This window comes from Armigeres subalbatus, chromosome 2, assembly GCF_024139115.2.
Source record: "Armigeres subalbatus isolate Guangzhou_Male chromosome 2, GZ_Asu_2, whole genome shotgun sequence".
Classification (NCBI taxonomy): domain Eukaryota; kingdom Metazoa; phylum Arthropoda; class Insecta; order Diptera; family Culicidae; genus Armigeres; species Armigeres subalbatus.
The window spans coordinates 296,882,760-296,908,802 of NC_085140.1; the positions used below are offsets into that span (position 1 = coordinate 296,882,760).

A 26,043-nucleotide genomic window follows, 5' to 3' on the forward strand; every position below is an offset into this window, starting at 1 on the left:
CAACCATAATTCGTTAATTATTGGCCGAAAATTTAAATCAAATGTTCATATGACCTAAACTACTCGACGTCATGTCTAATGAAGAAACATCATTCGATTGAATTTCTTTTGACCAGTTGGTACAGATTCATCGTAGTCGGTTAGAGGAGCAAGGCTACTGGAGACCCCTTTCTTTGGACAATATTGGAGCAATCATTATGTGCCTTTTAGAAACGCCACAAGGCGGTAAGACGCGCGGCTACAAAGCAAGATCATGCTGAGGGTGGCTGGGTTCGATTCCCGGTGCCGGTCTAGGCAATTTTGGGCATAAAAGTATCATCGTGCTAGCCTCATGATATACGAATGCAAAAATGGTAACCTAGCTTAGAAACCTCGCAGTCAATAACTGTGGAAATGCTTAATGAACACTAAGCTGCGAGGCGGCTCTGTCCCAGTGTGGGGATGAAATGCCAATAAGAAGAGCTTTCAGAAGATGGAGTGTAGGCTTCCTCAGACTAAAGACGGAAGCTAAGCGGATCGGACTAGTCATCAACATGTCGAAGACGAAGTACATGATAGAAAGAGGTTCAAAAGAAGACAATGTGAGTCACTCACCACGAGTTTGCATCGGGGGTGACGAAATCGAGGTGGTAGAAGAATTTGTGTACTTGGGCTCACTGGTGACTGCCGAAAATGACAGCAGAGAAATTCGGAGAGGCATAGTAGCTGGAAATTGTACGTACGTTGGACTCCGCATGACGCTCCGATCGAATAGAGTTCGTCGCCGTACCACACTGAGTATCTATAAAACGCTCATTATACCAGTAGTCATCTACAGACATTAGAGCTAGACATGGACGATGCTCGTGGAGGACTTGGAGTTTTCGAAAGGAAAGTGCTGCTTACCATCTATGGTGGGGTGCAGATGGCGGACGGTACGTGGAGGAGGCGAATGAACCACGAGTTGCATGAGCTGCTGGGAGAACCTTCCATCATTCACACCGCGAAAATCGGACGACTGCGGTGGGCCAGGCACGTAGCCAGAATGTCGGTCAGTAACCCGGTGAAAATGGTTCTCGACAACGATCCAACGGGCGATCCAAAGGCGAGGTGCGCAGCGGGCAAGGTGGATCGATCAGGTAGAAGATGACTAGCGGACCCTCCGGAGACTACGTGGTTGGCGACGTGTAACCATGGACCAAGCCGAATAGAGAAGACTCTGAATTTCTGTCTGTCTGAACCTTAGAGACTCCGAAACTACTTAACCGATCGGCATGAACATTTATATGCAGAGGTGTTTGGTGCCAGGGAAGGTTCTTATGATGGTTCGAGATACGAAGGGCAGGGATCGACACGAATGGTACGATTTTCACGAGGTCTGTCCAGTTATTTGGTTTCGCCGACGACATAGATATTATGGCACGTAACTTTGAGAGAATGGAGGAAGCCTACATCAGACCGAAAAAAGAACCTAAACGGATTGGACTAGTGATCAACACGTTGAAGACAAAGTTCAAGATAGGAACTGGCTCAAGAGAGGACAACGTAAGTCACCCACTATGAGTTTGTATCAGAGGTGACGAAATCGAGCTAATTGAAGATTTATTGTACTGGGGCTCAATACCAGCGATAAAGATACCAGCAGAGAAATTCGGAGACGCATCATGGCAAGAAACCGTACTACTTTGGACTTCGCAAAACGTTCCAATTAAACAGAGTTCACCACCGTAATAAACTGACTATCTACAAAACGCTCATTAGACCAGTAGTTCTCTACGGACACGAGACCTGGAGAATGCTCGTGGAGGACCAACGCGCACTGTTGTGTACTATCTATGGTGAGGTGCAGATCAGCAAATCAAACCAGTAAAGTGATATCAGCTTCTAAACTTATACTCTTTCCTTCCTTTTCATACGAAAGCATGACAAAGATCGTGCGATTTATATTACGCTTTAAAATCCTCTTCTATTAAAAAAATCCTCCAGCCACCCGTATCTTAACGAAACTATCAAATCTATACTTTCGTCTTTAATTCTATCATGAAAATGTATGACTTGTACTATGTATGAAAAATATGAGCTTGGAAGATGATATAGGCATCCAAATATCATTATAAAACGGCAAGAGTAGATGCATAATATGCTAGGCGCTTCAAATTTTGTGATCAACATGTATTGTACCGCTAATAAAAAAAATCTACTCCTCCGCTTATTTTTAACATACCTCTAGGAAAAAAGCTAAGTGGTGGATTGTGGCGATGAATACTTTAATAGCACGTGCTATTTGTACTGCGGAAAAATTTTTCACATCTATGAAAGCCTTGGAAAATGATCACGAAAGTTGTCATTTTGTTGCCAGGCACAATACGTTATATGTCAGTTTTTTTTTCATGTTTTGCATGTTTTTCATCACAGTAGCCCAACTTTCATACTTGAGAACAATCAAACAAAAACAGTAAATTTTACATTAAAGGTACCGACAGTACTGACCAAACCCTTTTTGCAAACTCCGGGTTACTATGGTTGAATAATGTTGGCCACAAACGCTGCATGGGACAACAGTTTTCGAATTGTGACTCATGTTCCGGATATGACTCAAAACAGTAAAACAATCTTCAAACACAACGTGTACGCTAGCGTTTGAATAACGCAGGTGTAGTGTACATGGACGCGGCGACGAATTTTCAACTTTTTGTGCCCGCAGAGTTTCTAGAGACGCTACGAGGGCATCGAGCCTAAGACCGTCTAATGTACGGGGTTTTACAACATATTTTGACGACCTATTTAAGTGGTTTTATGGTAATATCTAATAAGATATCATAATTTCATTCTTACTGACCACCCTAATATTATTTGTAACATTTTTGTAGAATTCTGATTTAAAAAGTCCTTCATTAAAACTGAGCTGAATGTATTTTGAAGCGATATAAAAACGAGTGTTACATTCCTACCAAACAGAAGTTCCAAATAGGTCAACGGGCTGCATATACCGAACAGCATACGTAATTCCGAGCAGCTATTTTGGGACATCAATTGTGTGAACCGCTACATGCTGCAGTCACCGCGGACACAAAACTGGCTATAGCTGGATTGCCCATTCAAGATAATTTCTTAATACATTCAAGCAATCTTCATCAGAGGCCCGCATTATCAATTGGAGTTATGTGAACACTTCCTAAATAGATCCGTCGATAACACGCTGCAGCACGTATGATGACAACCGTTTTCTAACTCAGAACACTTTCTAGACTACGTCGTTCGGCATTCCTGTCGTTGTCAACCAGACCTTTATTGCACTTCAAATTAGAGCAGACAAAATAAAAATTATATCAGTTCTCTTTCGACGGTTCTTCATCGTTTCAGCCATCGAACGGAATTGCATTCTTCCTCTGAAGCCGGATTGGTCGTTTTTTTCGCCACTGATCTTCAGCCTGGACGGAAAACTCATCGCGTCCGAAAGCGTCAGCGAGGAAGTGGAGGACATCACACTGGCAGTCGGAGACGAGGTTCTGCTGTCCTGTGCTCCAAATTACTTCCGAGAGTTTTCATCCGAAAAAGTACTCAGGGCAACATGCAAAAAAGATAAAACGCTGGGTGTTAAGTCACGAGATGATTGGTTGATTTATTAATTTATTTTATTTATTTTTATTTTCAGTCGTTGATGGTCAAGATAAGAACTTCGTATCTGAGCTTTTGTGAGGCTCGTTCAATCGAGGAAATAATCGTTCCAGTTCGAGGATGTCCGAGCAATGCACGTTCCATCGAGTATGGCTACACGAATCCAGTGAACAGCAAATCATTCATCCTTGGTGAAGCTTGTTATGATGTTAAACGAGGACAGACTTTATTCGTACATACCAAGATCAGATCCGAACTAACACAGTCGAAGCTCTTGCATTGAAAACTGCAAACAATGCTGACTACTTCCGACGAGAACATCCAACGTCTCGGTACAAGGTGGAGCTGAACAAAGCCCTCAACATTAACGATCATGCGGAGCGTTTCAAAGGTGTGTTCGGCAATAAAAACATTCCAAAGATCGAAGCTCGCCGGTATATAAACGAAGACCTTCTAAGTCACAAACAGTATCAATCGGTTCTAAAGTTGGCGTGGAACTATCAAATTGTTAAGGACGCATCAGTTCTGGATAACTTCGATAACCTGGTCGACGACATAGCTGGCCTGGATGCCAAGGAAGTAGAAATTTACACCGGTGCTCATGGAGTCCTCTCCTCAAAGACAAAAACAATCACAGCGTGGATGTTCACCTAAAAGAAAATCGCTTTCCCGTTCCGAAGTTCCACTGGACTGTGGTACGGTCGGAAAGCAAAGCGGTGGCGTTTGCTGTCTTCAATAAGGCACAGCTAACGGATGCCGAGCGGGAGAAAGACACCTTCTGCACCAGTATATGTGATCAGTTGACGTGGATCAGCACGTTGCAGGAGAATAGTTCCTACAGTAATCCCTGAGCTGGGTTACGTCCTGTGTTGCGATCTGAACGAGTTCCGTCGGACGATAAAGGAAATGCCTCCACTAAATGGCATAAAGGAGGTGCTGATGTAGGGAAGCGGGTGACGAGCCCTTGCCTTCGATATGAAGGGTTCACCATCGGTCCATGTATCGGTGGGCGATCAACTAAACAAACAAAAGTGCTGGCATGTGATTTTAATTTTTATTATTTAATAAATGAATGTGTAGGATGTGCTCTCTTAATGATTTAGATGAATGATTGAACAAGTACAATAGTATAAATAGCAATTAATGGATTGTAGTTTTGCACCTCATCCGAAAACTCGACACTTACCATAGCCCCACCTAGAACTAAATTAGCCCCCCCTAGATTTTTTGTCACTTTGCATGAATATTGTACTTATCTAGCTTTCTGATCATATAGGCGGGAATGAGTTCTCTTCATTCACATCCCTCTCTCTACGAAACACTGAATCTATTTTAACAAATTTTCGAACTTCGAACAATTGTTATATCTTTCGATAGGAATGTTAAACACGAAAGCGCCAGATATCATTACTTTAGGAAATTGGAGTAGGAACAGTGGTTCCATGCTGATGCAATGCTGATTGAATAAATAATAGAAGCAACAGGCTTAGAAAACAAATAAAATTTCTAAAATTTTAATTGGATGAAGAAAGTTGTAATGGCATACTGCACTGTCGGTATGGTCATAATATTGACACAGCATAAATTATTAGACAAATTGTTTAAGAAACACATGATGCTTAGCTTATCGGCATATTTCTTAAAAATCCTGATTTAAAATTGTTTTTTTCAGCAAGTATTTAATCTTTAAATATTTCAAGGTTTTCACAGAGTTTTGCGAGTATATTTAATTAAACCTAGCATGTTCATAGTTTTTGAAGATGCATGGCCTTTCTGAAACAATTATCAAAAAAAATCCTTCCGAGAGAGTGAGAGCCAAATACTACGTATCATATGTCTGTATCGATCCAGATATTTTGAAAGTATTCCTTTCTGTAGCTTTGAATGGTAATTTGTTGGATTTTTCTGCTATTTCCATAAAATCAATTATGAGATTCCAGAAAGGCAAAATCTTGAATTTACAAGATGAGGTATCAAAAATTCAATGTGAAAGTAATTGAAATTCTTTCGGATGGATAAAACTCCACAGGCGTCTTACTATAAGCTCATACGTCTTTTTAATCGCATAAAGGTTTTCTGGAATCTAACGACAGAAAATTCGTCACTCATACTCAACCTCCTGTGAAATGATGGTTCTGAGACGAACCGACAATGCGCCTTTCCAATCACACGCAAACTCAGAAGGGATAGAGGATGACGCACACACACACACACACACACACACACACACACACACACACACACACACACACACACACACACACACACACACACACTAAACAATTGAATACCAGTACATATGTACTATTTTTACTATGCATTGTGATATTTGCAAAAAGTGTAATATATCTGCGTTTTTCTTTTTGTTTGTATTTTCGTATTTTACTGTTACACTTCTTTATAAAATTTAATAAAACACGCAGATACATAGGACACTTTTGCAAATATCACATTATTTGCTAAAAGTGAATATGAAAATACTGGTATTGTTTAATATAAAAAGCTCATGAACAAAAAGTAATCCATACAATATTTACAAATCTAACCTTTATTCATTTTCTTCTGGGTGTATACAAATATTTTCAAATAAAATAATATCTTCCAAAGGGGAAATAACAATATTTCATTAGTTCTTATAATTATTAATTAGTTCTTATAGTTCTTATTTATTTATTGTACCATGTTGTTCAATTATTTACCCTCCTAACTAATCGAAAATCATTAGGAGGTATTTTTTATAGCATCAGTACTGGCATTCAGTAAAATTAATTTTGAAAAAAATCATCGAATATCATGTCTTTGGGAAAGTGTTTATTTGAAAGGGCATGAATTTTTCTGTCCATTGCCGATTAAAACAGCTGCCCGTCTCTGCCCCATCGCATAATCGGCATATGTGAAAAATACCATAAATTAGCCTTTTTTCCACGATTAATGGCCAAAAATCATTTTTTTAACTGGATCAACGCCACGAATCGTGTATTTTACCAATATCTATGATTTTGAATAATATCCAATAGTGAAAGTGTTGAAAAAGTACAATTAATGATCAAATTTTATTTTTTGGTCTTTCTTTTCAAAATAACCAAATAAATCGTCACAGTAGGCTCTGGAAATTTGAAATTTTTAGCAAGGTTCATCCAAATTAAGTGATAAGCAACTTCTCTGAAGAAATCACACTTTAAAAACGCTGTTTGGCCAATTTGGCGTTTGGGACTTTTATGCGATTATCGCTAAAAATGATGAATATTGACCAAAATGTCGGCATTAATGTATATTGAAACTTCGCTGAAGATACCTATGGTAAATTTCATCATTTTAATGGCTGAGAGGTTTATTCCATGTTTGAACCAGGGCTGCCCCAGTGTGCGACTCAACGTCTTCCGTAGTAGTTGATTCTATTTTTTTTTTCCAAATCTGCTTTACCACATATTTTTTAATCCTTCGACTCTCTTCGTAACATTAAGAATCATTAAAAGTCTTTCTGAATAATCTGAAAATTTGGAAAACATTCACTGTAAAAAAAAACAACGACATGAAAAAATAATTTATAAATAAACTAAACAAAATCAAGTTAAATGGAGTTTCAAACCTCTGAGAAATTTGATCTGGTGGGAATCTCTGAGAGGTTAAGTTCTAAACTAGCCTGCTTTTCGCGATGAAATCGCACGAATTCTGCCTTTTTGGAAGCACATGGGAAACAATCAGTGGACAAGATTCCCGAGATGTGAGGCTACTTTGAGCAAACTAACGTCATTGAAATCAATTTTGATGAAAAAGGACTGTTAATTGATTAGATTTGGCATTTATTCTCATGCGCCAATCATTTACAAATAAATACAATTATTTTTTTAATGCTCTTGTCGAGATTCTTATTATTCTTATCCACAGATTTTTCTCCATTTCTATTCATGGAGACGGGTTTTAGCACGGAAAATTTATAATGGCCTGTTGCTCTTTTCGCATTTGTCGTTTTTGACATGTTTTTTACGAATATTTTTTTAACCCTTTAATAACCCAGACCGTTTTAAGCCAGGGTATTGACATTTTTTTTGTTGTTCTTGGCAACTGTTTAGAATTGGAAAAGTTCTTGTTACTGGTCAATAATACAAGGGCGTAGCCAGAGGGGAAATTATTTCAGTACTGCCTTGTGAGAATTCCTCTGGAAGTGCTTGTGGGAGTTACTCCGGGAGCTCCCCCAGGAGTTTTTCCAAAAGTTCCTCTAGTAAACTCTCCAGGAACTTCACAGGGATTCTTTGAGGATATTTAGCAGGAATTTCAAGGGAAATGGGATTTCGGAAGTTCCTTTAGAAATTCAACTCCGGGTATTCCATCGGCTGTTCCTCTGAAAATTTCTCCGGGAGTTCCACTAGTAGTTCCTCCGGAAATTCATTCAGGCTTTCTTTCAGGAGATCATTAAGGTCTGAGGGAAGCTCTCTCGCGGTAGAGCGCTATTTTCGTACTAAAATGTCTATAACTCGGAATTGGGAACGAATTTCGCCTATCCCAACTGACAATCTCTTTGAAATTTATCAAGGAATGTCCGTACAAAATTTCATGGACCTACTATTTTCTAAATTTGAATTAAGCTCTAAATACTGAACTATTATACAACTGAAATTTTCGCTTCTCAGTACCTCTCTCCGATGATTTGAGGCACAAAGGAACCAAATTTCGCAAAACCCAACTGACAAAAGTTTTGAATTTTTCCAACGATCATTTTGATGTAATAAAAAGTATATGTCACCGCAATAAATTTTGCAGGAAGCTCTTTTTACTTCAACCAAGTTTTTAAAATTCCATACAAAAGTTACCATTTCGGGAGTGCAGCCCACAGCATATTTTCTTGTGGCGCACGGCAGGAAATGAGCGATGAGAGCGATAGAAAGTCCGTCAACTTTGTATCTAGCGTGACACTAGAAAAAGCGTATTCCTATTTGTGAACACGAGGATACCAAATATATAATTGAAATCTCATATATGAATGAGATGAGATAAACAATTGAAAATAAATAAGACAAATAAAAAAAAATAAAACAAATAAGCAAAATAAAACAAATAAGACAAATAAAGTAAATATAACAAATAGGACAAATAAGACAGACAAGACAAATTCCTAAGGAAGTCCCTCCAGGTTCCTCCAGAAGTGCCTCCAGAACTCCAGAAGTTCCTCCGGGAATTCCTCCGGAAGTTCCTCCGAAAATTCCTTCGGAAGTTCCTCCGGGAATTCCTTCAGAAGTTCCTCTAGGAATTCCTCCTGAAGTTCCTTCAAGAATTCCTCCGGAAATTTCTCCAGGAATTCCTTCGGGAGTTCCTCCTGGAAATCCTCCGGAAGTTCTCCAGGAATTCCTCCGGAAGTTCCTCCAGGAATTCCTCCGGAAGTTCCTCCGGAAGTTCCTCCGGAAGTTCCTCCGGAAGTTCCTCCGGAAGTTCCTCCGGAAGTTCCTCCGGAAGTTCCTCCGGAAGTTCCTCCGGAAGTTCCTCCGGAAGTTCCTCCGGAAGTTCCTCCGGAAGTTCCTCCGGAAGTTCCCCCGAGAATTCCTCCGGAAGTTCCCCCGGAAGTTCCTCCGGAAGTTTTTCCGGAAGTTCCCCCGGAAGTTCCTCCGGGAATTCCCCCGGGAATTCCTCCGGAAGAACCTCCGGAAGTTCCTCCGGAAGAACCTCCGGAAGTTCCTCCGGAAGTTCCTCCGGAAGTTCCTCCGGAAGTTCCTCCGGAAGTTCCTCCGGAAGTTCCTCCGGAAGTTCCTCCAGGAATTCCTCCGGAAGTTCCTCCAGGAACTCCTCCGGAAGTTCCTCCAGGAATTCCTCCGGAAGTTCCTCAAGGAATTCCTCCGGAAGTTCCTCAAGGAATTTCTCCGGAAGTTCCTCCAGGAATTCTTGGAGGAACTTCCCACGGAAATCCTGGAGGAACTTCCCAAGGAAATCCTGGAGGAACTTCCGAAGGAATTCCTGGAGGAACTTCCGAAGGAGTTCCTGGAGGAACTTTCGAAGGAATTCCTGGAGGAGCTTCCGAAGGAATTCCTGGAGGAATTTCCGAAGGTATTCCTGGAGGAACTTGCGAAGGAATTCCTGGAGGAACTTCCGAAGGAATTCCTGGAGGAACTTCTGAAGGAATTCCTGGAGGAACTTCTGAAGGAATTCCTGGAGGAACTTTCGAAAACAATTCCTGGAGGAACTTCCGAAGGAATTGCTGTTGAAACTTCCGAAGGAATTCCTGGAAGAACTTTCGAAGGAATTTATGGAGGAACTTACTTTATTTTTCTTCTTAGTCTTATCTATCTTATTTGTCTTATTTGTCTTATTTGTCTTATTTGTTATTTATTTTATTAGTCTAATTTGTCTTATTTTTCTTATTTGTCTTACTTACACTAGCACCACTGTTATCACACAAATACTTTTCAAAGCTTGTGTGGAAACCTTGTACAGAAATCCTCTAACGATATTTTCTAATGTTGTTCTAGAAACGGCTCATGTTTTCATTTTTCAAAACCAGCTGGAGTTTGTTTATTTTGATTTGCTCATTGCGTGATTGGTCGGCGCTGCTGCTGTTCTCTCGCCGAACCACTGCATGAGTGATAAATTTCTTCCCCATTGTTGCCAATTCCTTTTGTTCTCCGTTTACGGCAAATTCTCAAGCAATTGTAAACTGCATAATGATGAAATAATTTTGGCGACACTGACAGCGTCATTCTGGCGGGCTGAATTGGGCAATTTTCTCTCTCAGAGAGTGCTACCACGTGCTTTTTTAACGGAAAACCCTTCCCTAAGACCTTAAGGCTTTCTTTGGGAATTTATCTACAAATTCCTTCAGAAGATCTTCGGAAAATTTCTCCAGGAGCTCCTCCGGGAGGTCCCTTAAGAATTCTTCCAGGAGTTTGTCCTGAAATTCATCCAGAAGTTCTTACGAGAGTTCCTCCTGGATTCCCCCGGAAATTCTTCCTGTAGTTCTTCAATAAATTCATCTAGAAGTTCCTCTGGCAGTTCTTCCGAAAATTCCTCTGATACTTTCTCCGGGAATTCCTACAGAAATTCCTCTGGGAGTTCCTCCGGAAATTACTCCGGGAGTTCCTTCTCAAGGAACTGCCGGTGAAACTCCCGGAGAAATGCTCATAAAAACTCACGAAAACTCGAGGAACTCACGAAGGAACTGCCGGAGGAGCTCCCGTAAGAACTCCCGGTGGAGGGGAGAAGAGGGAGGAGAGAAGAATTCCTAGAGGACCTCCCGGAGGAACTCCCAGAAAAACTATCGGAAGAACCTCGGGAGGAATTTCCAGCTAATTTTCTGAAGAAAGCCTAAATGATTTCCTGAAAAAAGCCTGAATGATCTCCTGGAAGAGCTACTGGTGGAACACCCGGAGGAATTTCTAAAGAAACTCCCGGGAGAATTTTTAAATGAACCTCCGGAGGAACTGCCAGTGAATCTACCAGAAGACTTCTCGGAAAAAATCTTGGAGAATTCATTTTATAGACAAATCTCATCTAGCTGAAACCTTTGTAGGGGTAGGTAGCAGGACCATCATCATCATCAGAGGACCTCCCGGAGAATTCCTTGAAGAGCTCCCAGAGAAATTCTCCGAGGAGCTTCTGGAGGAGTTTCTGTATAATTCCCGGAGGAAATTCTGGAGAAATTCCCGGAAGAATTTTCAGAGAGCCCCCGTAGGAACTGCCGATAGAACTACTGGAATAATTATCGAAGGAAATCCTGGAGGAATTCTTGGAGAATCTGCCGGTTGAACTCCTGGAAGAATTTCCGGAAGAAATCCCGGAGGAATTTTCAAAGAAACTTGAAGTTTCCAAAAATCTTGAAGTTTCCACAGGAATTCTTTCTGGATTTCTTTGGGAACTAATCGAGGAACTCCTCCAAAAATTCCGCTGTTGATTTTATTTTCGGTATAATTTCTGTATAAATTTTCGGGGGAGTTCCTGGAGAAATTCTTTGAAATTTTCACAAGAAATTATTCGAAATTTTCACGGAAAAAATTATGGAATTTTTCGCGAAATTCTCAGGAATGTTGATTGGCAATTCTGCGGAATTTCCACGGAATATTGTTAGGAATTCCACGGTGCAATTTTTCAGATTTTTTATGAGAAACAGGTGGTGGAATTTTTGGTCAATTCCCGACGAAAATGATGTCCTGAAGACATTGCCGAAGAAATTGCTGGAGGCATTCCTGAAGAATCCGGGCGTGAATGCAACGCGCTGTTGAGATTCAGCCTTTACTGTTGGTTGTGGATTTGGTTTCAAAGTGTTTGGAGCTTAGAAGGAAAAAGTACCAAGCACTAATATTCATGTGTTTTTTAAAAAACTACTATAAAACTACGATTCAGAAGACCTAAAAAATTTGCCCTCCCCACCCCTTCTAATCGAAATCCTGGCTACGCCCATGAATAATGAATTAGAATTTATAATGCATGTGTAGGTAATGCATGTTTAACAGTGAATCAAAATAAAATATCAAAATTCCACTTTTTCATTGAAAAATGCGTAGTTTTTTTGTTCCTTCGTGTTTTTGTCCGCGTACCTTTGAAGAGTAAAACATTTGTAATAATGACGGATTTGTTTATCTACTCTAAGTATAAGGGAGTAGATATATTGAAAGATAATTGAAAATCAACTAATTGAAAGCCGTTCGCTAGGGCGTGAACAAGTATGTATAGCGATAGAGTGTAAAAGGGAGGCATGAAGACCACCCGAGTAGACGAAAATAGCTTAATAATATCAAATGTTGATGAGATAGCAAAATTAGATATGGACCTGATTGATATAAGAGATAAAATCAGACGACAATATCAATATTTTGCACTAAAATATCATGAGGAGATCAAGTTATGCTTTTTGCAATAAAGGATCAATATCATGTGCCATTGGTTTGTTCTTATACATAGCATATCTTGATATTTAAATGATATTTCGGTGCTGATTTGACCAACTCAGTGAAAAAACAGATGTCGTTAGTGTTTGTACTACGATGAATTTGATGAAGGAATGTTCAATGTGCTAAGTCCGTTTGCCTGTGATTGAATATTATTTTGGTGAATGATTTTCTCTAACTTCTTCTAACTAATAGCCTTTAAACTAATGTGACCATACGTCCATACGGGACTGTCCCGCATTTTCACTATTTGTCCCGCGCTGAAAAGCGTCCCGCGAAACGTCCCGCATTCAACTTATTTCTAGATAATGTAATGGAATACATAAAAATAGAATACATTATTAGCTATTACTTAGCATTTTAAAAGAAATTATTTGATTAAAAAATATATAATTTTGACTAAGACTAACGTTTTGTAAGGCAATCATATGGATCATAGAAATCAAGATTAAAATGTTCTCCAACGACTCAGACTAAATTATCTCTATAGTTTGTTTTACCCAAGCCTTATACCCTGGGAATCTTGTAAGCAGATTTTGCTTCCATGTATTTCCTGCTGCGTAATTGCTTGGATTTCGACACGGAACGTCAAAAATTCCACTCCATTTAAATGCCATGCGGACCAAAATCTTGCGAAAAATCTACCCCAGTTAGAAGACGACCTTTACAGTGCTGATATTGGATATCGATAGCAGTGTTGGCAAATTCTTAAATCTTTTCCAAAATTTAAATCAAGCCTGAGTCAAACACCACCCGACTCATGGCACAGAGAATCGTTCTTGATTCGACTCGCGGTTTGCATCATTGCTTGATTTCTGCGTGTTATTCTCTGTCGAACTAATCGAATTTACTTTCTTTGCTTAAAACAAAGGTAACATAAAATACGCTTTTAAGTATTGGGATTTGGTGCTTTTGAAGCGAAATCTATTTTGGCAAATAACCGGAACGATGCGATTCTGCATGCAAAATTCAGGCACGATGCTCTCCATGCATGCGATCTGAAATGGGACGGAAGTTTTTATTTTCTGAGCAGATATCTATTTAGTATCACCTGTTTGGAAATAAATTGGACCGTGGACCATATTTCTGAAGGTGGAAGCTTCAACCAGAATAGACTTTTAGAAAAATATGATCTAATTAATTCATAATCACAGCATTTACTTTTGATAGCTATTTTAGAAAGAGTTATTTAGGTTATTCGGAAAACAATTTTCTAGGTTCGATACCTATCATTGCTTCTATCGCAATATATTTTCTAACAAAATTCTATACACAAGACGATCAACAGCTGAAAGTCATTCAACTGCAACGCTTTTCAACTGCAATTTGATAGTTGCAACAGTTTTGCAGATATTGGACAGGGAACCGCTGAACTTCAAAATTATACGATAGTCCATGGCAGCTACATTGAGCTGCACATTCAACGTTTGAAGAAAGCTTTGACTTCTAAAATGAGTTGCCGTTAATCGAAAAGTTAGCAAACTAAGCATTGGTAACAAATTAAAAATTGAAAGATTTGATTGAAGCGTTATTATTAAAACATATTAAACTATGAACTTTTTTTTGTCCCGCGCTCACACAAAATGTATCTGGTCACATTACTTTAAACGGCTTTGGGACAGTTCGTCGAAATGTAGTAGGTAATTAGTTCATTGAATAATTCGTCAATAGATATTTGGTTAAATTATAATGAATAATCAACAAGATAAATAGATAAACTGATTAGAGGAATTCAGTGGACGTGAGGAAGTTCAGTCAGCAGCGTAAGAAACGAATACGGTACCCAATAAGGGGTTTTCATCCGACCTAACAGAAACTACTGGAGACCCTGATTTTTGTTTGTTTGTTTTTATTAACGACATTTCACACTGCTGGAGTGCATTCATGTGCAACCCTGATGGGTTACCCTCTATTATAGATTTCGGCACATGGTCAAAAACCAATGATATCAATGTTATTTTTCTAATATTTTATCGTCGTCGGCTTTGGAACATTTAGTCTAATGACATTTCGTCGAAAGGACATTTAGTCAAAGGGACATTTGGTCGAATGGAAATTGTTTTCTTATTCTTTTCATTGAAACTCTTTCACTCAATATTTATAAAACAATTAGTTCATAATTAAAATGTCTTCCAACCATAATTCGTTAATTATTGGCCGAAAATTTAAATCAAATGTTCATATGACCTAAACTACTCGACGTCATGTCTAATGAAGAAACATCATTCGATTGAATTTCTTTTGACCAGTTGGTACAGATTCATCGTAGTCGGTTAGAGGAGCAAGGCTACTGGAGACCCCTTTCTTTGGACAATATTGGAGCAATCATTATGTGCCTTTTAGAAACGCCACAAGGCGGTAAGACGCGCAAGATCATGCTGAGGGTGGCTGGGTTCGATTCCAGTGCCGGTCTAGGCAATTTTGGGCATAAAAGTATCATCGTGCTAGCCTCATGATATACGAATGCAAAATGGTAACCTAGCTTAGAAACCTCGCAGTCAATAACTGTGGAAATGCTTAATGAACACTAAGCTGCGAGGCGGCTCTGTCCCAGTGTGGGATGAAATGCCAATAAGAAGAGCTTTCAGAAGATGGAGTGTAGGCTTCCTCAGACTAAAGACGGAAGCTAAGCGGATCGGACTAGTCATCAACATGTCGAAGACGAAGTACATGATAGAAAGAGGTTCAAAAGAAGACAATGTGAGTCACTCACCACGAGTTTGCATCGGGGGTGACGAAATCGAGGTGGTAGAAGAATTTGTGTACTTGGGCTCACTGGTGACTGCCGAAAATGACAGCAGAGAAATTCGGAGAGGCATAGTAGCTGGAAATTGTACGTACGTTGGACTCCGCATGACGCTCCGATCGAATAGAGTTCGTCGCCGTACCACACTGAGTATCTATAAAACGCTCATTATACCAGTAGTCATCTACAGACATTAGAGCTAGACATGGACGATGCTCGTGGAGGACTTGGAGTTTTCGAAAGGAAAGTGCTGCTTACCATCTATGGTGGGGTGCAGATGGCGGACGGTACGTGGAGGAGGCGAATGAACCACGAGTTGCATGAGCTGCTGGGAGAACTCTTCCATCATTCACACCGCGAAAATCGGACGACTGCGGTGGGCCAGGCACGTAGCCAGAATGTCGGTCAGTAACCCGGTGAAAATGGTTCTCGACAACGATCCAACGGGCGATCCAAAGGCGAGGTGCGCAGCGGGCAAGGTGGATCGATCAGGTAGAAGATGACTAGCGGACCCTCCGGAGACTACGTGGTTGGCGACGTGTAACCATGGACCAAGCCGAATAGAGAAGACTCTGAATTTCTGTCTGTCTGAACCTTAGAGACTCCGAAACTACTTAACCGATCGGCATGAACATTTATATGCAGAGGTGTTTGGTGCCAGGGAAGGTTCTTATGATGGTTCGAGATACGAAGGGCAGGGATCGACACGAATGGTACGATTTTCACGAGGTCTGTCCAGTTATTTGGTTTCGCCGACGACATAGATATTATGGCACGTAACTTTGAGAGAATGGAGGAAGCCTACATCAGACCGAAAAAAGAACCTAAACGGATTGGACTAGTGATCAACACGTTGAAGACAAAGTTCAAGATAGGAACTGGCTCAAGAGAGGACAACGTAAGTCACCCACTATGAGTTTGTATCAGAGGTGACGAAATCGAGCTAATTGAAGATTTATTGTACTGGGGCTCAATACCAGCGATAAAGATACCAGCAGAGAAATTCGGAGACGCATCATGGCAAGAAACCGTACTACTTTGGACTTCATAAAACGTTCCAATTAAACAGAGTTCACCACCGTAATAAACTGACTATCTACAAAACGCTCATTAGACCAGTAGTTCTCTACGGACACGAGACCTGGAGAATGCTCGTGGAGGACCAACGCGCACTGTTGTGTACTATCTATGGTGAGGTGCAGATCAGCAAATCAAACCAGTAAAGTGATATCAGCTTCTAAACTTATACTCTTTCCTTCCTTTTTATACGAAAGCATGACAAAGATCGTGCGATTTATATTACGCTTTAAAATCCTCTTCTATTAAAAAAAAATCCTCCAGCCACCCGTATCTTAACGAAACTATCAAATCTATACTTTCGTCTTTAATTCTATCATGAAAATGTATGACTTGTACTATGTATGAAAAATATGAGCTTGGAAGATGATATAGGCATCCAAATATCATTATAAAACGGCAAGAGTAGATGCATAATATGCTAGGCGCTTCAAATTTTGTGATCAACATGTATTGTACCGCTAATAAAAAAAATCTACTCCTCCGCTTATTTTTAACATACCTCTAGGAAAAAAGCTAAGTGGTGGATTGTGGCTATGAATGCTTTAATAGCACGTGCTATTTGTACTGCGGATACATTTTTCACATCTATGCAAGCTTTGGAAAATGATCACGAAAGTTGTCATTTTGTTGCCAGGCACAATACTTTATGTGTCAGATGTCCATGTTTTTCATCACAGTAGCCCAACTTTCATACTTGAGAACAAGCAAACAAAAACAGTAAATTTTGCATTCAACCAAACCCTTTTTGCAAACTCCGGGTTACTATGGTTGAATCGTGTTGGTCACAAACGCTGCATGGGACAACAGTGTTCGAATTATGACTCATGTTCGAGATATGACTCAAAGCAGTAAAAAAATCTGCAAACACAACGTGTACGCTAGCGTTTGAATAACGCAGGTGTAGTGTACATGGACGCGGCGACGAATTTTCAACTTTTTGTGCCCGCAGAGTTTCTAGAGACGCTACGAGGGCATCGAGCCTAAGACCGTCTAATGTACGGGGTTTTACAACATATTTTGACGACCTATTTAAGTGGTTTTATGGTAATATCTAATAAGATACCATAATTTCATTCTTACTGACCACCCTAATATTATTTGTATCATTTTTGTAGAATTCTGATTTAAAAAGTCCTTCATTGAAACTGAGCTGAATGTATTAAGAAGCGATATTAAAACGTGTGTTACATTCCAAATAGGTCAACACAGAAGTTCCAAATAGGTCAACGGGCTGCATATACCGAACAGCATACGTAATTCCGAGCAGCTATTTTGGGACATCAATTGTGTGAACCGCTACATGCTGCAGTCACCGCGGACACAAAACTGGCTATAGCTGGATTGCCCATTCAAGATAATTTCTTAATACATTCAACCAATCTTCATCAGAGGCCCGCATTATCAATTGGAGTTATGTGAACACTTCCTAAATAGATCCGTCGATAACACGCTGCAGCACGTATGATGACAACCGTTTTCTAACTCAGAACACTTTCTAGACTACGTCGTTCGGCATTCCTGCCGTTGTCAACCAGATCTTTATTGCACTCCAAATTAGAGCAGACAAAATAAAAATTATATCAGTTCTCTTTCGACGGTTCTTCATCGTTTCAGCTATCGAACGGAATTGCATTCTTCCTCTGAAGCCGGATTGGTCGTTTTTTTCGCCACTGATCTTCAGCCTGGACGGAAAACTCATCGCGTCCGAAAGCGTCAGCGAGGAAGTGGAGGACATCACACTGGCAGTCGGAGACGAGGTTCTGCTGTCCTGTGCTCCAAATTACTTCCGAGAGTTTTCATCCGAAAAAGTACTCAGGGCAACATGCAAAAAAGATAAAACGCTGGGTAAGTTAAGTCACGAGATGATTGGTTGATTTATTAATTTATTTTATTTATTTTTTATTTTTCAGTCGTTGATGGTCAAGATAAGAACTTCGTATCTGAGCTTTTTTGTGAGGCTCGTTCAATCGAGGAAATAATCGTTCCAGTTCGAGGATGTCCGAGCAATGCACGTTCCATCGAGTATGGCTACACGAATCCAGTGAACAGCAAATCATTCATCCTTGGTGAAGCTTGTTATGATGTTAAACGAGGACAGACTTTATTCGTACATACCAAGATCAGATCCGGAACTAACACAGTCGAAGCTCTTGCATTGAAAACTGCAAACAATGCTGACTACTTCCGACGAGAACATCCAACGTCTCGGTACAAGGTGGAGCTGAACAAAGCCCTCAACATTAACGATCATGCGGAGCGTTTCAAAGGTGTGTTCGGCAATAAAAACATTCCAAAGATCGAAGCTCGCCGGTATATAAACGAAGACCTTCTAAGTCACAAACAGTATCAATCGGTTCTAAAGTTGGCGTGGAACTATCAAATTGTTAAGGACGCATCAGTTCTGGATAACTTCGATAACCTGGTCGACGACATAGCCGGCCTGGATGCCAAGGAAGTAGAAATTTACACCGGTGCTCATGGAGTCCTCTCCCTCAAAGACAAAAACAATCACAGCGTGGATGTCTACCTAAAAGAAAATCGCTTTCCCGTTCCGAAGTTCCACTGGACTGTGGTACGGTCGGAAAGCAAAGCGGTGGCGTTTGCTGTCTTCAATAAGGCACAGCTAACGGATGCCGAGCGGGAGAAAGACACCTTCTGCACCAGTATATGTGATCAGTTGACGTGGATCAGCACGTTGCAGGAGAATAGTTCCTACAGTAATCCCGAGCTGGGTTACGTCCTGTGTTGCGATCTGAACGAGTTCCGTCGGACGATAAAGGAAATGCCTCCACTAAATGGCATAAAGGAGGTGCTGATGTAGGGAAGCGGGTGACGAGCCCTTGCCTTCGGGATATGAAGGGTTCACCATCGGTCCATGTATCGGTGGGCGATCAACTAAACAAACAAAAGTGCTGGCATGTGATTTTAATTTTTATTATTTAATAAATGAATGTGTAGGATGTGCTCTCTTAATGATTTAGATGAATGATTGAACAAGTACAATAGTATAAATAGCAATTAATGGATTGTAGTTTTGCACCTCATCCGAAAACTCGACACTTACCATAGCCCCACCTAGAACTAAATTAGCCCCCCCTAGATTTTTTGTCACTTTGCATGAATATTGTACTTATCTAGCTCACTGATCATATATTGGCTTAACTGCCAGGAATGAGTTCTCTTCATTCACATCTCTCTCTTTCTCTACGAAACACTGAATCTATTTTAACAAGTTTTCGAACTTCGAACAATCGTGATATCTTTCGATAGGAATGTTAAACACGAAAAATAGTACGCTCCCTTGATTCTCCAGCGCCAGATATCATTACTTTAGGAAATTGAAGTATGAACAGTGGTTCCATGCTGATGCAATGCTGATTGAATAAATAATAGAAGCAAAAGACTTAGAAAACAAATAAAGTTTCTAAAATTTTGATTGGATAAAGAAAGTTCTAATGGTATACTGAACTGTCTGTATGGTCTTTATATTGACACAGCATAAATTGTTAGACAAATTGTTTAAGAAACACAGAATGCTCAGCTTATCGGCATATTTCTTAAAAATCCTGATTTAAAATTGTTTTTTTCAGCAAGTATTTAATCTTTAAATATTTCAAGGTTTTCACAGAGTTTTGCGAGTATATTTAATTAAACCTAGCATGTTCATAGTTTTTGAAGATGCATGGCCTTTCTGAAACAATTATCAAAAAAAATCCTTCCGAGAGAGTGAGAGCCAAATACTACGTATCATATGTCTGTATCGATCCAGATATTTTGAAAGTATTCCTTTCTGTAGCTTTGAATGGTAATTTGTTGGATTTTTCTGCTATTTCCATAAAATCAATTATGAGATTCCAGAAAGGCAAAATCTTGAATTTACAAGATGAGGTATCAAAAATTCAATGTGAAAGTAATTGAAATTCTTTCGGATGGATAAAACTCCACAGGCGTCTTACTATAAGCTCATACGTCTTTTTAATCGCATAAAGGTTTTCTGGAATCTAACGACAGAAAATTCGTCACTCATACTCAACCTCCTGTGAAATGATGGTTCTGAGACGAACCGACAATGCGCCTTTCCAATCACACGCAAACTCAGAATTTTGAAGGAAAATTACTTTTGTCTACTCTGACATCAACGTCGGATGATTTGCCATCCATGGAGAAAAATACTTCTGCAGCGTCGCCAAGCGATTATGATTTGCATTTTGGAGTATGTTCGTCTCGGCTCAACCTCCTCTAGTGTATATGAGAAAAACCGATTTGTTTTCAATAATGTTCCTTTCCAATTACAAACAGAAATAACATCTGAATTTTGAAAGAAAATATCACTTGACTGCTACTGACGCCAAAGCATCTGCAGCGTTGCTCTCCGACGAGCGTTTTTGATTCTGATACTGACGGAAACTTCCTTCAGTGCCGCGAGAATGCAACCGACGCTTTTGTTTGCTATCAACCCTTACTTTTCATAAAATGCTCGACCTGACAAGAGTCTGCTGCTGTCCGACGGCCACTTGATGATTTTCCGATAAGACGCTAAGAATAAAAGTTCAGCACCGCCACTGATATCCCGAAACCGCAATCGACGCCTAAGAAGTACAGATTTTCATTTCACAAAGCGCCTGTCTAATCACTGATAGAAGCGAAACAAAAGTTTGAGCATCACGTGGATATTTCTCTTGAGTACTGCTACTTTCGGTGACGGCCAGCGCATTCTAATCCAATCTTAAAGAGTTCGTCGATCGATTGATACCAAAATCTCGAAAATCTTTACTTTTTGTAAAGGTCTCAAATTTGAATATGCAGAATTACCTCCCTATCTTCCCAAAGGATGTAATCCTTCGTCAAAAATTAGCCCCCCTAGATTTTTTTGTTAGTTACGCTAATGGTTATAGTATTAGGAGCATACAATAGATTAAAATATGCATATTTCCTACAGTTATTTTTTTCTACCAAGTTAGTTTGTTTAGTAGGCGTGTATAACACTTTACGGAGCCACGGTTCTTTTTGCCTTTCTCGTACACCAAAGTTGTACCGAAAGGCTATAGGATTACTTTAAAAATGAACTTTTGATTGAAGGCCCGAATATCCATAGTGTTGTATACCGATCTACTCAGCTCGACGAACCGAGGTGATGTTTATTTGTGTGTATGTATGTGTGTGTATGTGTGTGTATGTGTGTGTGTATGTGTGAATGTGTACAAATTTTGTAAAACACTTTTTGGAACTTAGCATTATGTACCCGATTTACTCGCAACACGATGCATTCGACAGGGAATGCGGTCCATTATTTGCTATTAGAAATTAGCACGATCAAAAATTGCATTTCAGAATTATTGAAAAATATTTTTTTTCCTTGAAAAAAAAAAATTCAAAATCGAAAAAAAATTCTTTTCAAAAGTGGTGGCAATGCATAGTAATTAATGCAAAAACATGCAAAATGCGATATGTACCCCTAAAAAGCTTTTTTGGCCTTTCTTAAGCGATTTTTTTCAATACATTTTACGATGCACGAGAGAGGCATCATCTCCGTTAGGTGATTAATTTGGGTTTTATATGTACAATCGATATCATCTTATTGTGCAATTAGTAAGAGAGGAATATAAGCCAACGTACTCGTGGTGACTCGAGGTTAGGTTTACAATGTTGAAGGATGGACGGGACTTAGAATTTGAGATCAGGGAATAGACGATGTGGCGTGTTGTCGTTCTCGAGGATCGATTCGACTGGGAACAACTTCCGGATGGCCAGAGTCAGGGAGCTCTGCAGAACAGAAAGGCAAAGGCAACATACAAAAAAAACTTTGAAGAAAGAAAGAAACAAAAAAATAGATCTCGATGTCCGAAACAAAGAAGAACACAAAGAAAACCATAAATGGTCTGCATATGGACCATAAGGGTATCCAAAAGTAGCTCTCTGAAGGTGTCATTTTCTGAGCAGAACTAATCTTCGTGATCGATGAGACGAGCTCGGTGGTTTAGTGGCTACCGCTTCTGCCTTATAAGCAGGAGGTCGTGGGTTCAATCCCAGGCTTGTCCCTTTCCTACTTTGTATTTCTATCTTAGTACTTTCTGTGTTTCACGTAATACCAAAACGATTCCTACTGTTATAACCTTCCACGCAATCCAAAAACCTCCCGTGGCACCTATGAGAGGTCGTAGAGTTCTCTGCATCTTTCTTAAGTAGGTGTCCAACAAACCATCCTTCCCCTTCCTCAGCATTCGCAAGGACGTGGCCAGGACATATCTCGACTATTGGAGAGTGCATTGCTTCCATTGCATTGCTTCCATTGCATTGCTAACATCTTCCGAGTTAGTGATTAGTCCCAAATCAATATCTGTGGTAACGGATGAAAAGTGATGCTACTCTCATACAATAGTCTTGGCTTGTACCACCTAAGAATTTGTGCGAACTGCTATATGCTAATGCTAGAACTAATCTACGTGATCGATGTCATCATAACCGGCTCCGCACATAAATAAGTTGCTATCATCAAAGCTTAATCTGTACAGATGTGCGTTTAGTGAATAGTGATTGTATATAAGCCTCGACATCACACGAATAAAGCATCTACTAAAATCCTCGCCTCTGCACCAAACTCGTGCAAAAACTTTAGGAATTATGGAAAATAGCCGCCGTCCAAGTTTTTTGTGGGTCCGATTCCTTTGCTAACTTTGAAGAGTACTCTATGGTTTGACGCTGAAAAATGTATACACGGTACAAGGTTTTGATTGTAATATGGTCGAGATTCAGCGAATCCACACCAAGCACCATTTCGATTGATTTGTGATATTTTGTTCGTAGAAAAATAACGTAAATTAATTCATTTTAATTCATTCGTACATTTGTTGATACGATTTGTCATAAAGTGGATCTGCTATACGAAAACTTGCGCAAGTAAAAGGATAATTCATTGGCGTTTGGTGCAATCTGGCAGAACCCCGACCATATAGACTTTCAAAAGATTTGACAGCCGTCTAGGAATAATTTATAATGAGCATCAGACGATGGAAACCATATTTGTATACCAATGGATGCATATAGGCATGAGCTAACAACTAGTGGAGATATTTGTTTTATTTTAGCTATTGGAAATTTTTTTTTTCCAATTTTGTTAAGCGTTGATTTTATGCCGTTTCGAAAAAGGTGGTCGGTTGTGGGCACCCTAAAAAACCCACTCAAAATGAAAAACCCAGATTAATCCACCTAGCGGTGATGATGCCTTTCTCGATCATCATAAAATATATCGCGAAAAGTTAGAGAAGTCAGAACAGCAATTAATTGGGATAGATCCCATTATTTCCATCATATCGTTTTTTATATTTTTTATGATGATTAAAGATAGAAAACGTACTTTTCAAGATTTTTGTTCCTAGCGGCTTCTTGTAATATAATAAGCGAATTACTATGTCTGGTTACTCCAATACCTTTTCCGAGCTAAAGCTATCAGCTAAATCTATCTATGTTGTGCATATGCATAAATCGAGTTTCAGACATATTAATTAATTTCTCCTCCGGGTGGCTTAATACCCGAAACATAGGAAATTAACTTTGAATGAACCAAAATAAGCGAAAGTTTCCATTCTTTAAAAAAAAATCTTGCACTTTATACCGCTTTATACTGCTTACCGCATCGCGTTAATAGTTTGTTTGGAAATTAGAACGGCAAAAAAAATTAAAAGTGAGATTTCTATCACTATTCATCATGTAAATATAAAACGCGATGCGGAATGCGGGGACGCAACCAATCGAGCCCATCTTTTGTAGATTGTGGTCCTAAAACGATTCAGAAAACCTCGCAGTAAAATATTATGAAAGCCACGAAAATGTCCTGAGAGAATATGTACCAGATCATAATTTTCAATTTCTGTGATGTAAACGATAAATTCGTTGATATTTCGATTTTATTTTATTTATATATTATTTTATATTTCGATTCAGTATGACTTAATTTTACTAGCGTCTAACGGAAACCTTGTTGTGCGAGCACGTGGCTGCTAAAACAAATCCCATTCCATTTTATGCAAACCGCAACTGGTGCTTATTTTATTCATATAAACATTAATCAAATAGATATATTCGAATGTTCCAACTTCCAACAAAGTGGCCATTTCATTGCAATAACTTAATCTTTTCAAACATTTCGACGAGAAATCTGTGATGCATTCAGCATACCTACTGAGTCTCAAACATTTTGATGAAGAATAATTGAATCACCAGAATGCTTAACCTGTTACACATTGATCGCCTCGCTTTCAAGAAGCAAAAATGCCTGAGTGGCATACGACATAGGCTCTCACTCTGCGGACCATAGTTCGATTCTTCTCCAGATCCAATTTTTTTTCATTTTCCATTAATAACATGAACTTGAAAATTACAGTGTAAATTTAAATTAACCTATAACTTTGTGTTGTTTAACACGGAGGTTAATTTATTATTACATCTAATTGAACGAAAATTTGCAGTTTTTGTTCGAACTGTGCTAGAAAGGTCGAGTACTCATTTAATATGTTGTTAACATTTTTGACCAAAATGAGATTTTTATATATTCTCGTCCAATCTGGCAAAAAATACCAAAAAAAAATTTTGTTGAGGAATATATGAAAAAAAATCGTTTGTTTGAGAAACTACATATGTACTTTGAAGAGCAATTATGGAGTACTGCTTACAGTTTTCGCATTGGAAGTACCCCAGGGTTGTGAGATTTGCAAAAAAAACTGTTGATTTGTAACGAAGAAATCGAAAGATTCGGTACCAATTTGTTCAAAAACAGTTTTTTTTACTTTCTCGAAATTATGTAAAATGGATATATGCAGTTTCTCAAATTATTAATTTGCTTTCCTTTTCTGTTATCGAAAATAGTTCGCTAATTTACAACATCAATTTCACAGTTTCAATATTGTCGATGTTTTCTCACTTAATTTTTATTGAAACTTGTACCATATAATGTACATTAAAGTGATTCAAATTTTGACTTTTCTGTCCCCGGTGCTCAAACGATTGCATTTGCTATTTCAATAATCCTCCGAAATTTTTAACAAGTTTGGATGTAATTTAATTGTGCACAAGTCATTTAAATTTTGTATGAAAGTTATTGTGAAAACTGAAAATTTGGGTCATGCGAATAAGTGCAACATTCAATCAAACTAACTGTTATTTATAATGGGAATAAATTTGTCGCTTGTAGAATTCATCTAATTTAATCGATAATAATGAATATTCATTTGTTGACAATATGTGTGTTTCCACATGGCCGGGGTTCTGGCAAATCGCACTGAGCGCCAATAAAAAATAACCCATTTTCCTACTCAAATTTTTGATAAGCAGATTTAATTGATCACAAATCGTATGGATATCCCTCAACCTCATAACTGTAACAAATGTACGTAAAAATTGATATGGAATGATGTCCGTTTTATTTTTGCGAACGAAATACCACAAGTCAGTCAAAAAGCCGCTTGGTGCGATTTAGCTAAGCCCCGACCACATGTCGTTGAATTACCAACACTTTTTGCTGCATTTCTTTCAAATTGATATATCCAAGGGGTAGACAAAATTCAGAAAAATATTCGCCCTGCTTTATGCCGTATGAATAAAAATAATTCCATTGTTTAATCAGTGATATACTTAAAAACTTTTGATGACTATTTATGGACTGAAAAATTAATTAAAAATGAAGATGATACAAATATGCGATTATGTATAAATGCAATAAAGCAATTTTCAATATAATATAATATCATATAGTTA

General features: G+C 39.0%; 1 protein-coding gene across 3 annotated transcripts in view; it reads left to right on the top strand.

Moving 5' to 3' along the window:
* LOC134212445 (uncharacterized) overlaps positions 1 to 19,315 on the top strand; it is a 38,291-nt gene extending 18,976 nt beyond the window's left edge. For 2 of the 3 annotated variants that reach the window (XM_062690313.1, XM_062690315.1), the window contains exons 2-3: positions 17,878 to 18,138; positions 18,204 to 19,315. In XM_062690313.1, the coding sequence (XP_062546297.1) occupies positions 17,878 to 18,138; positions 18,204 to 19,114 (1,172 nt within the window). In that variant the 3' untranslated portion in view covers positions 19,115 to 19,315. The remainder of the gene's footprint in view (positions 1 to 17,877; positions 18,139 to 18,203) is intronic. The other variant, XM_062690314.1, reaches the window with a different exon arrangement.
* Positions 19,316 to 26,043: the final 6,728 nt, after the last annotated feature.